The 12,146-nt window shown below is 53.1% G+C and overlaps 1 protein-coding gene across 7 annotated transcripts in view; it reads left to right on the top strand.

Moving 5' to 3' along the window:
* The window catches only part of DNMT1 (DNA methyltransferase 1), a 51,357-nt gene that overhangs the window by 27,351 nt on the left and 11,860 nt on the right, over positions 1-12,146 (top strand). For all 7 annotated transcript variants that reach the window (XM_061422086.1, XM_061422087.1, XM_061422093.1 and 4 more), the window contains 14 exons: positions 144-331; positions 439-622; positions 1,857-1,954; positions 2,302-2,449; positions 3,444-3,559; positions 3,966-4,170; positions 4,250-4,383; positions 5,332-5,505; positions 7,192-7,413; positions 8,277-8,469; positions 9,761-9,845; positions 10,041-10,169; positions 10,330-10,612; positions 10,929-11,070. In XM_061422086.1, coding sequence (XP_061278070.1) covers positions 144-331; positions 439-622; positions 1,857-1,954; positions 2,302-2,449; positions 3,444-3,559; positions 3,966-4,170; positions 4,250-4,383; positions 5,332-5,505; positions 7,192-7,413; positions 8,277-8,469; positions 9,761-9,845; positions 10,041-10,169; positions 10,330-10,612; positions 10,929-11,070 — 2,301 coding nt within the window. The remainder of the gene's footprint in view (positions 1-143; positions 332-438; positions 623-1,856; positions 1,955-2,301; positions 2,450-3,443; positions 3,560-3,965; positions 4,171-4,249; positions 4,384-5,331; positions 5,506-7,191; positions 7,414-8,276; positions 8,470-9,760; positions 9,846-10,040; positions 10,170-10,329; positions 10,613-10,928; positions 11,071-12,146) is intronic.

Raw genomic sequence — 12,146 nt, 5'->3', positions numbered from 1 at the left:
AAGGATACTGGCAGGCAGGTTCTTTACCACCGAGCCATGTGGAAAGTCCCATTTACATGTGATACATATAAGCATGTTTGACGCAAACCAGTTTTGCTTAAGCCTAAGAGAAACTTCTGTTTTTGTTTTTTTTTCCCCAAAAGACCACCGTTCCTCCTTGTATGCTCAACTTGAATCGATTCACAGAGGATTCTCTCCTGCGGCATGCCCAGTTCGTGGTGGAGCAAGTAGAGAGTTATGATCGGGCTGGGGACAGTGATGAGCAGCCCATCTTCCTGAGCCCCTGCATGAGAGACCTCATCAAGCTGGCCGGGGTCACCCTGGGAAAAAGGTGAGGGTGCAGTAGGAGTGAGCCTGAAGACCTGAGACGGAGTCTGGAAGGCAGGGCACTGCGGGAGCTCTTCCTGGGCCGCTAACACCGTGGAATCTCTCTTCCAGGCGAGCCGAGAGGCGGCAGACCATCCGGCAACCCGCCAAAGAGAAGGACAAGGGCCCCACCAAGGCCACCACCACCAAGCTGGTCTACCAGATCTTTGACACTTTCTTTGCGGAGCAAATTGAAAAAGATGACAAGGAAGACAAGGAGAACGCCTTCAAGCGCCGGCGCTGTGGCGTCTGTGAGGTAACCTCGCCTATGCCGGCTCTCCTGCCCCTCATGATCTCTGAGGAGCTCGCTGTTTTCTCTTTTTGACTTGAGAGTCTTACTGCGTAGACGTGACCCCCCAAAAACAGCTCAGCGAAGGAGTTAGTTATCCAGGGGGACTTGCATGTCTTACGGGACAACTGTCAAAAGAGGCACGCTCACGCACTTTGCCATCAGTGCTGCTTCTGCTACGAAGGAGTCTGGCCACGTCCCATTGTGTCCTCAGGCCCCTGTGTGAGGGTGAGGGGGGTGAGTGCCCCGCAGAGGCCAGCACTGCTTCCTCCAAGCGGGGTCATCCTCGCAGGATCCTGTCTTGTCTCATGGTGGAACTTTCCTCAGAAACTGGGGGCTTCGTCCAGCTTAGCTTTGAGGCCTAAGACGACCTCTCTCTGAATTTTTTAGTATAATATGTATTTACTTCACCCTGGAGGAATTAATCTCTCTAATTCTATCACTGACCCAGAGATCAGATCTGTTTTGGTGTCTTATTTGACTTAATTTGGATGAAAGCTTAAAAGGGAAAATATAGCACCTGCCTTCAGAACCACCCTCTATTCACACTAGTCCCTGGATTCTGAGGGTCTCCTCTGTCTTCAGTGGTCACCCTCAATAGGAATTTGCATGTTGAACCTGTGTCCCCCAAGCAGTGGAAACACAGAGACCTAACCACTAGGCCACCAGCGAATTCCCTGTCCTCACCGTTCTTATTTTGGTTTTTATTTCATCTAGCACATGCTTATCCAAGCTTTAAATTTTCTTTTTTTTTAAATTTACATAACCTGGCATCTTTCACAGCTACTGTGTGTTGATATGAGTAGACCTAGTTACCACTTTTCTCCATAGTATTTCGTGGTGACTCTCCTAACCTATCCCTCGGTGATGGGCAGTGATATTCTAATGTGTCTTCTGTGATTCTTCACTGCTTGGAAGCAGAATTGCTGGGGTGTAGGTGACATACTTGACTTTGATCTAGAACACCGTTTTCCAGAGTGGTGTCACCAGCTTACCTCTGAGCCACCTGAGTTCCCCTTTCCCCATACCTGTGCCAGCACCATGTCTCAGGGTTAACCTTTACAAACCTTACGTCTTGTTCCTAACTCTTATTTCCCTGAGTTCTAATGAGGTTAAACTTACATATTTTAAAATTCACCAAAAACTGGTTATCAGCTGTGACTAACGGCCATTTAATTTTTTTTTTAATTATGTGTTTTAGATTTGTCAACAGCCCGAGTGTGGAAAGTGTAAGGCCTGTAAGGATATGGTTAAATTTGGTGGTAGCGGACGGAGCAAGCAGGCTTGCCAAAAGAGGAGGTAAGTTTGGCCAATGATTGTTTTTGGAATGGAGGGAAATGCCAGCTGATGGCAAATAGACTTTGTGTGGGACAGGTGGGTTGACACGTGTAGAATAGGCAAGATCCCTTTGTCTAGTGTTGTCACCAAACCTGTCCCTGTTTTCTTAGTGAAAAACCTTCAGTTGGTTTTACTTTTTTTTTCCTGGCTGCGCTGTGGGGGCTTGTGGGATCCTAGTTCCCCGACCAGGGATTGAACCTGGGTCCTTGGCAGTGAGAGCACAGAGTCCCAACCCCTGGACCACCAGGCAGTTCCCAGTTGGTCTTATTTTTTAAAGAAGACCTTGCTTATCACAAGTGACTTTGTAGGTGTCCCAACATGGCCATGAAGGAGGCAGACGATGACGAGGAAGTGGATGACAATATTCCAGAGATGCCATCACCCAAAAAGATGCATCAGGGGAAGAAAAAGAAGCAGAATAAGAATCGGATCTCTTGGGTTGGCGATGCCGTCAAGGTAATCCAGGAGTGGGCCCTCGGCTGTCCTCGTGCTGCACTGCTGAGCAGCCAGGTACCTCACTGCCAGCCGTTCTGAGAGCAGCCGGAGCCCTGGAGTGAGAAACCTGCCCACGCATCCCGCAGCCTCGAGCGGAGCAGAGCTGACTGAGAGGCTGGGGTCTGTGGCCAGGCGCCAAAAATGTGTTTTTACTTGTATGCTCAAGGACTCGATGTTCCTCGCCCTCCAAAGCTGGCATTTGATACAGTCCTGGTGTGCGAGACTAGTTCCCCTGTGAAGCTGGTTTTGAGGAGAGCCCTCACTGCCCCCTCACTAGGAGTTGGTGTTTGGGAGCACTAGCAAACCGCCTCCGGAGGTTCTGTGCTCACCTGCCTAAGAGTCAAATTCTTTACCACAGCTGGGGAGTGAATACGTTGTCCGCATTGGTCCCTTGGTGTCCATAAGCTGGAGACGGGCCAGTTCCCTCAGCAAGCCTGAGGCCTGCCCCTGCTGGGTGCTGCTCCAGGTCTGGGCGACACAAGTGCCGGCAGGCGGGTGGGGCACGGGAAGAGGGCTGGGGCCACAGAGGCTTCTTGCTGGAACGTCCTGAAGGGTTGGAGAGCAGCTGGCCACTGAAAGTCCTTGAGAGGAACCAGGGCAGAGGCCCTGTGGTGGGAACCAGCTTTCCTTGTGGGAGAGAAGGAAGGGGGTCCATGTGTCTGAGGGGGTGTGATGAGTGGGATGCAGTGCTGTTCTAATTGAAGGCTAGGATCTGACTTGCTGCTGACAAAGGAGGGCGGAGCTGGTGACAGAGGGCTGTGAGTGCCTCGGCTGCAGGCTTCCAGCCAGGGGAGGGGCTGCTCTCTGTAGTAAGTAGCCAGGCTGTTGGAGCTCACGGCTGTTTAGAGAAACCGTCATGAGCTATGCTTTTCTGTAAAGCAGCAGGAACTAGCAGGACAAGCCTTGCACGGACCTTCAGATCCATCCTCTCCTGAAACTAAGTTCTTGTTTTCAGACTGACGGGAAGAAGAGTTACTACAAGAAGGTATGCATCGACTCGGAAACCCTGGAAGTGGGGGACTGTGTTTCTGTAATTCCAGACGACTCTTCAAAACCACTGTATCTAGCAAGGTTTGTATCCTTCCTTCCGCCTGACTTCAGCCCACACTTTGAGTAAAAGCAGGAGGTGCCTGTTTTGCAAAAAGCAGCAGCTCTTTGCCCTAGACTAAAACCAAGAAATGGACTTCCCTGGTGACTCAGTAGTCAAGAGTTCTGCCAATGTAGGAGACCTGAGTTCGATCCCTGGGTTGGGAAGATCCCCTGGAGAAGGAAATGGCAACCCACACCAGTATTCTTGCCTGGGAAATCCCGTGGACAGAGGAGTCTGGTGGACTGCAGTTCATGGGGTCACAAAGAGTCAGACACGACTGAGCACACATGCAAGCGACACCAAACAATTATCTGTACTCCTGAGGAGCCTCGGGCCAGCTCCACTGGTCGAGTTAGAACCTTCTCCCTCCCCGTCTTCCGGCTCCAGGGTCACGGCGCTGTGGGAGGACAGCAGCAATGGGCAGATGTTCCATGCCCACTGGTTCTGTGCTGGGACGGACACGGTCCTCGGGGCCACATCGGACCCCCTGGAGCTGTTCCTGGTTGACGAGTGTGAGGACATGCAGCTCTCGTACATCCACAGCAAGGTGCAGGTCATTTATAAGGCGCCCTCGGAGAACTGGGCCATGGAGGTGAGTCCCCGGTGCCCTGCATGTGTCGCTGCCCCTTGCTGCGTGGGGTCATCATGGCTGACGGTGGCCCCATCCCCAGGGAGGCGTGGACCCCGAGGCCCTGATGTCAGAGGACGACGGGAAGACCTACTTCTACCAGCTGTGGTACGACCAAGACTACGCGAGATTTGAGTCCCCTCCGAAAACTCAGCCGACGGAGGACAACAAGTACAAGTGAGTGCGGGGCCTGGGCTCCCAGGCCGCCCTGTCGGTGCTCCAGGACGCTGTGTGAATGTGTGGACCCCCCCTGCTTGCCCTGTGCTTCTCTCTGCTGGGTCTGCTGTCCCCCTGTCCTCTGATTGCCCTCCCCGCCAACCAGAGACCAGCCTGACTTGGTTGCAGTGGCTGTGAGTGTGTGGACAGCCTGGCTGGGGGTCGGGGTCACGCCCATGAGAAGCTGTCCCACTCAGGGATAGGGTGTGTCTTTCTGTGTCTGTCCTACAAATCTATGTCTTTCCTCATAAGTGAGGTCTTTGATTCCATTTAACTCTAATGCTTTTAGAGAGGTTTGCTTCTTAAATGCTTAGTGCTCCTGTTTTCCTTTCTAACCTTGATACCTCACTTTTTTTAACTAAAGGTGGTGACTGGAGTCTTCCATCATGAGCAGTGTGTGGGAGTGAGGCTGGGAGGGTTTGCTGAGCTGCCTCTGGTACTTCCAGTCAGCCTGGGCTGCTTTCGGGCTTGATCTGTTTTTAAGGCACTCTAACTCTCCTCTGAAGGGTTTATTAATCAGGAACGTTGTATTTTACCAAATCCTTCTTCAGCCTTTAGAGATAATAGTGTGAGCCTCCTTTGACATGGTTTGGGTTCCTGGCTTTACCGTGGTCTGCATTATCATTCATGTTGGATTCTTAACCAGATTCTAGGCCATTTGCTAATGTCTCTGGGTTTTTATGTCAGCTACTCGGAAGTGGGGTTGACTTGACATTTTCCTGGTGTGCATATCTCTGGGCTTTGCTCCCCAATCAGTGTGAACATAAAAGTGCAGGAGAGCCAGTGCCTTCTAACATCCGTCCATACTTCCTCTTGGTACCGGAGTCTCTGGAAATACGCCAGCGGCAGCTGCTTACAGTCACCACCAGCCACTCAAGGGCCTTTGGTTTCTGTCCACCTCTCCTTCAGGTTCTGCGCAAGCTGTGCGCGTCTGGCCGAAATGAGGCAGAAGGAAATCCCCAGGGTCGTGGAGCAGCTCCAGGACCTGGAAGGCCGCGTCCTCTACAGCCTCGCCACCAAGAACGGCGTCCAGTACCGGGTGGGCGATGGCGTGTACCTCCCTCCCGAGGCCTTCACCTTCAAGTGAGTGCCCCTTGAAGCCAGCGGGGCCAGGCGCTCCGGGCCAGCAGCAGGCTGGCTCCACCATGTGCCCCCCACGTCAGCCCACTACCAGCTGCTGTCGAGCCGTCGCACTGGCGTCTGTGGTGAGCAGATGCCATCCAGCGGTCCTGTGTGGAGCCACTGTCCTTCTATGGCAGTGAGGCTATCTGTGAAGGAAGTCAGACAGAGCCAGCTGGCTAAAGGAGGATGCTGGGGTCAGTGATGGGTTCCTGCCCAGCTGGTCATGTCAGAGACCCTGCCCCCAGTTCCCGTTATCAGATGGGGAGAGGAGTATCTTGTCTTGCCTGCCAGGCCTCTAAGAATAAGTGAGTTAAAAGTGCTTATTAGGGACTTCCCTTGTGGTTGAGTGGTTAAGACTCTGCCCTTCCAGTGCAAGGGGAACAGGTTCAGTCCCTGGTCAGAAAACTAAGATCCCACATGCCCTATGGTGTGGCCAAAAAAATCTAAAATTCAAAAAAAAAAAAAAAAAGGTGCTTATTAGCACAGCGCCTGGCTTAGTGTAAAGGCTGACTGTGAGTTACTGCTTGGTAATTGGGAATTGCGTCAGAAGACTTCCACATCAAAGGACTGAGCTCTTCAGGGAAAAATCAAAGCCACAGATATTTCCCATACTTGATCCCTTCCTTGTTGGTCCTTAGAACTAGTGTGTGGTTGGATTTACAACCAGCATTTTGGCAAGCTTAGCTCAGTTTCCCGACTTATTTTCCTCGAGTCCTCATTGGAACCCATTCAACTGAATGGGTTCAACCCAATCAACCCGTGTACTGAGTTGCAGAGCCTCAGTCCTCCCAGCCCCGTGAAGTGGGTGTACATGGTGCCCTGAAACACCAGTTCTTGGCCTGGAAGGGGAGGCCGCCCTGTAGGGCTGTTGACCAGGTATTCCTGGCCCAGCCAAAAGTGAGAGCACAGGTGTTCAGAGGGTCTCTGGGGCCTGATAGACTTTGGGGGGCCTGGTGGGAACACACGGCAGATGCCCTCCTGAACTGCTTAACTTCCTGTCTTCAGAGTGTGGCCCTGTGGTCCTGGCAGCTTGGCATTTGCTGTGATGGCCTAATTCCGCCAGTACATGGCCAGGCCAGGTTCGGCTAGCCCAGACTGCCCATCTTCTCCCCCGGCCTCTCCCGCAGTGCCCCGAGGTTAGTGCCTCAGTCAGAATGTAGCTTATGCCACGGCCACAACTCTCAGATCACAGGAGTTTACCTCTTGCCTGGACTGTGTGCCCACTGTGGTTCAGGGGACTCAGACTGTTGTGTCACTCAGGGACCTGGGTTGACAGGGCCTCTGCCTTCTCAGAAGTTGCCTGTCTGAGGCAAGAGGAAGCTCACTGGCAACTCTCCTGCCAGGGCAGGGCTTGTGTATCACGGCTGCTCACACCCATGGAGCTGAACACATCACCTGCCAGGAAGTCCTGCCCTAAGGCCGGGTGCAGGGAGAATGTGAACAACCTCAGCAGTGAGACCCAGAGCACAGATGGGGAATACCTGTGTCAAAGTGTGGATGAGGTTGAATCTCTGAATCTGTGATCAGGGTACTGAGCTGCGTTAGTTCAGGCGCTGGAATTTAAACAGTGATTATCACAGGTCAGTCACGCCAAACCACTTTCTAACATTTCACGTTCAGTCACTCAGAGCATTTGCCTCTCTGCAGCATCAAGCTGTCCAGTCCTGTGAAACGCCCCCGGAAGGAGCCTGTGGACGAAGCTCTGTATCCAGAACACTACCGGAAGTACTCTGACTACATCAAGGGCAGCAACCTGGATGCCCCTGAGCCCTACCGTATTGGCCGCATAAAGGAGATCTTCTGCAGCAAGAAGAGCAACGGCCGGCCCAATGAGACAGACATCAAGATCAGGGTCAACAAGTTCTACAGGTCGGTGAGGGCTCTGCCCTCCAGGGGCCTCTGCCTGAGTCGTGGGAGGTAGTGAATCGCACACATGGTGGTCTGGGGTCGGGGGGGGGGTGGAGGTGTCCTCCCAGGTGTTCCTGATTACCTGGTGGGTGCTGAGGATCACTACAGCTGTGCAGCACAGCCCTGGATTCCTGTCTTAAAGCTGCAGAGCTTTGTCCAAAAGAAATCAGGGAGCGGAGGTCCAGAGTGTGACCAAGGCAGGCATGGAATATCCTGGGCTCTGTCTGAGGTGCCATCAAAACCCTGATATCTGTTTAAGCTGCCTTGTGTTCCGCCCCCTCCCTACTGCCAGTCCTGTCCTTTCCAGGCCTTCTTCTCCGTTTCTGGGATTTCTCTCTGTCCCAAGGTCTTGGCTTCACTGAGTTTCTGGGATCCTAATAGTACTTAGGAGCTTAAACTGAAGCTGATCCATACAGATAGGTCTACAGTTGCTCCACGTCTTAGCTAACATACAGGAAAGTTTTTCTGAAGTCTTTGAAATAACAGGTACTGAGAGAACAAGGAGTCTGGCGGGCATAGGGGGAAGAAGGCAGCTCTAGACATGCTTCTCAATAGGAGGTCAGCAACTGGTCTCAACCCAGGCCCACCCAGTCTTCTTGGAGGCATAAAGAGCAAGCAAACCCTTAGTTGAGTTCACGGTAAGAAATCCCACTTAGTTTGTGGTGTTTAGTGCCAACTAAGGGGGTTAGTAAATCAAGGTGACTTAGTGAGGCATGGGGCCTAGTCTTTACCCACTGATCCTATGAGCACATCCCCAGGAATATGCCATTTAATTCATTTTCAACTTTCGACAAACGAACTAACAAAGACTCTTGCACTCCCAGGCCGGAGAACACACACAAGTCTACCCCAGCCAGTTACCACGCAGACATCAACCTGCTTTACTGGAGCGATGAGGAGGCCGTGGTGGACTTCAAGGCCGTGCAGGGCCGCTGCACCGTGGAGTACGGAGAGGACCTGCCTCAGTGCCTCCAGGACTTCTCCGCTGGTGGCCCCGATCGCTTCTATTTTCTCGAGGTGGGGCCCTGGGCTCACTGCAGGGAGGGCCTCTGGGTCAGACACAGCACCCGAGAAGTTTACTTACCCAGAGCACGAGTCTGTGACACTCAGGTTGATCTGGAATTTAACACTTAAAGCAAAACAAAATATTTTAACATCCTAATGCAATAACTTCGGAGAAGGCAATGGCACCCCACTCCAGTACTCTTGCCTGGAAAATCCCATGGATGGAGGAGCCTCGTGGGCTGCAGTCCATGGGGTTGCTAGGAGTCGGAGCAACTTCACTTTATTTTTTTACTTTCATGCATTGGAGAAGGAAATGGCAACCCACTCCAGTGTTCTTGCCTGGAGAATCCCAGGGACGGGGGAGCCTGGTGGGCTGCCGTCTATGGGGTCACACAGAGTCGGACACAACTGAATCGACTTAGCAGCGTAGCAGCAATGCAGTAACTCAGACTTCCCTGGTGGCTCAGACGGTAAAGAATCCGCCTGGAATGCAGAAGACCTGGGTTCAATCCCTAGGTTGGGAAGAGTCCCTGAAGAAGGGAATGGCAACCCACTCTAGTATGCCTGCATGGAGAATTCCATAGACAGAGGAGTCTGACGAGCTACAGTCCATGGCATTGCAAAGAGTCAGACACAACTGAGCAACTAACACACAAACACACACACACTCACACACAAATAACAATTTTTGTAGACTGTTAGGTGGCCTCTGCTGGTCTGGTCAGTGTCTATGAGTTAGGGAGATGGACCTCTAGCCCCAGGAGATGAATCCCTGCCCCCAGTCCCTTCAGCCTCATAGCTGAGCTTGTGGCCTGGTTATTGAGAGAGAGACGAGCCAGGAGTCTGTTGATTTAAGCTGCTGCTGCTAAGTCACTTCAGTCGTGTCCGACTCTGTGCGACCCCATAGACGGCAGCCTACCAGGCTCTCCCAATCACTTTTTTTTTTTTTCTCCCAATCACTTTTAAATTGTTTGAGCATGGCTTCTTTGTGACAGGCATGTATGGTCTTAAGATAACCCGTGTCTCCCCCAGGGTCTGGTCTGTACAGCCTGATTATGACATTTGCCTATTTTTAGAATGAGTAGTCCAGGTACTTAAAATAGCAGGAATTTCTGTCAGCTACATAAAACATTTTTATTAATAGACTTTTCCCCTTTTCTCTATTAGAATCAAAGCCCTCTTGGCTTCTGGCCATACTTAGGGAGAGATGAAGTGTATTCTTATCAGATTAACTTAAAGCCTATTTGTTAGAGAGGGGAGCTGGTGTCTCTCTTGCAGACCACTGTGGTTCTTTCCCCCTCAGGCCTATAATGCCAAGAGCAAAAGCTTTGAAGATCCTCCGAACCACGCCCGGAGCACCGGAAATAAAGGGAAGGGGAAGGGGAAAGGTATGTCGTGGTGTGTCATCCCCCCAGGTTCCTCTTCAAGTGTGTGTCCTCTAGCTCGGATACTCACGAGTCAAATCAGTATGGAAGAGCAGCCTCTGACGTTACCTCCCTCAAAACGAGGTGGACTCTGAGTCACCAGGGGCTTCGAGAAGAGCCCATCAGGAACTGCTCTGACTTGGGGCCCATCTCCTGCAGGAAAAAACAGGACGAAATCTCAGACGTGTGAGCCGAGTGAACTGGAGACAGAAATCAAACTGCCGAAGCTGCGGACCCTGGACGTGTTTTCCGGCTGTGGGGGACTGTCGGAAGGCTTCCACCAAGCAGGTGCGCTCCGGGGCGGGGGGGTCTCTCCACACAACCTGTTAAAAACTCGATCAGGCAGGCTGTGTCTGGAAGACCTCTGTGGCCCTGGTCACAGCTCCGACTAGAGAGTCTCTTTCTGGGGATTTCATGACAGGTCTGTGTCCTTGTATCCCCCACCCAGGCATCTCGGAGACACTTTGGGCCATCGAGATGTGGGACCCTGCGGCCCAGGCGTTCCGGCTCAACAACCCTGGGTCCACGGTGTTCACAGAGGACTGCAACGTCCTGCTGAAGCTGGTCATGGCCGGGGAGGTGACCAACTCCCGCGGCCAGAAGCTGCCTCAGAAGGGAGACGTGGAGATGCTGTGCGGCGGGCCGCCCTGCCAGGGCTTCAGCGGCATGAACCGCTTCAACTCTCGAACCTACTCCAAATTCAAGAACTCCCTGGTGGTCTCTTTCCTCAGGTAAACAGAGCGAAAGTCCCTCTGCATTCAGTGCCACCTAAGGGCAACTAGATGGCCTGCCCCCTGCAAGGCCTGGTGCCAGGGCCAAGCAGTCACCACTTTAGCCTTTACCCCTGCAGAAGGCTGCTGCTGAGCGAGGCGCCAGTCTCAGCCTTCAGGGGTTCACGGCTCCCTCTCCACTAGGGAGAGACCCTGAGAGCCGGCAGGTGTGTCTTGACAAGCATCAAAGCAGTTGGGAGTGACTTCTGGCCAAGGAGGCCTTCTTGCTCTCTCCAGGCGTGGAGCTGACTCTCTCGGTCACTCCTGTCCTCCACAGCTACTGTGACTACTACCGGCCCCGCTACTTCCTCTTGGAGAACGTTCGGAACTTCGTCTCCTTCAAGCGCTCCATGGTCCTGAAGCTGACGCTGCGCTGCCTGGTCCGCATGGGCTACCAGTGCACCTTTGGCGTGCTGCAGGTGGGCCCAGGTTGGGGGCAGACGCAGAGGCCAGAGACGGGAGCGGCCATCCCTGAGCTGCAACAAACTGTCCCTAACCGAACACGGAGCTCCAAAGGGGACTTCCCCAGCACTTCCACTGCAGGGGGTGTGGATTCGATCCCTGGTGGGGAACTGAGATCCTACATGCTGCTGAATGTGGCCAAAAATTAAAAACAAAACCCCTCAAAGGGTCAGGCTGTATAGGGTGGTGACCTGTAGTGTGGTGGAGGCAGATGCTGGGGCCCACACTGCACTGTGGAGCCTTTGGCATTGAGATTCTGGAGGAACTCAGAGCCAGAACCCCAGTAAGTCCTGAGGGGCCGTGTGCAAGACACCTCTTTGCCTCGTCATTTCCAGCTCGTTTCCCCTGATGGGGTGTAGGGGTGCCCAGCTATGGAACTCCAGGTAGCAGTTAGAGTCCCACACAGGGTGGGTCAGGAACCACACATAGACCAAACTGTTTTATAGACTAAAGAGCCGAGTCTCTGGGTGAACGGACGTGCTTATGAACACCTAAAGGGTGTGCATGGTGACACTCCAGGGGGCTCTCAGTGGCTGTGTCTGCAGTGACAGGGCCTTGGGGTGGTCAGAGGGGTCAAGGCCTCTTCTGAAGAGCAGCTGCGCTGTGTGTGCCTGTTCAGTAACTGATGGCATCACTAAAACTGAAACGAGTGCTGAAAGAGGAGGAAGAGTGGGCTGGAAAACAGTGAGTGTGTGGAGGAGAGAGGGTGGCCACTCAGCCCCAGGCCCTCCCAGTCGGTCTGCACAGTGTCTCAGCCTCACTGAACAAGCCTCGCTGGCGGCCGTGTTCTGTCCCTGTGACTGGGGGCTGCCAGGCAGGAGGCATGGCTCCTGGTGTCTCCTCTGGCTGCTCTCCTCCCCAGGGCTAAGACCACAGCACCCGCATGTGTCTAAAGAACCGGCTGAGAGCATCTCCTGAGTTCACTCCCACCTCCTCCAGGGGCTGCCGGCCACCTCTTGGGATCTCTTGTCCTTCCCTCTGGCCTCACTCCGGTTAGGTGTAAGCCTGTGTGTTAACTTCCTGGAGAACGACA

The sequence above is a fragment of the Bos javanicus genome, chromosome 7 (assembly GCF_032452875.1).
Source record: "Bos javanicus breed banteng chromosome 7, ARS-OSU_banteng_1.0, whole genome shotgun sequence".
NCBI classification, from domain to species: domain Eukaryota; kingdom Metazoa; phylum Chordata; class Mammalia; order Artiodactyla; family Bovidae; genus Bos; species Bos javanicus.
The sequence above is the reverse complement of the archived record's forward strand: the minus strand, read 5'-3'. Positions and strand labels throughout refer to the sequence as shown.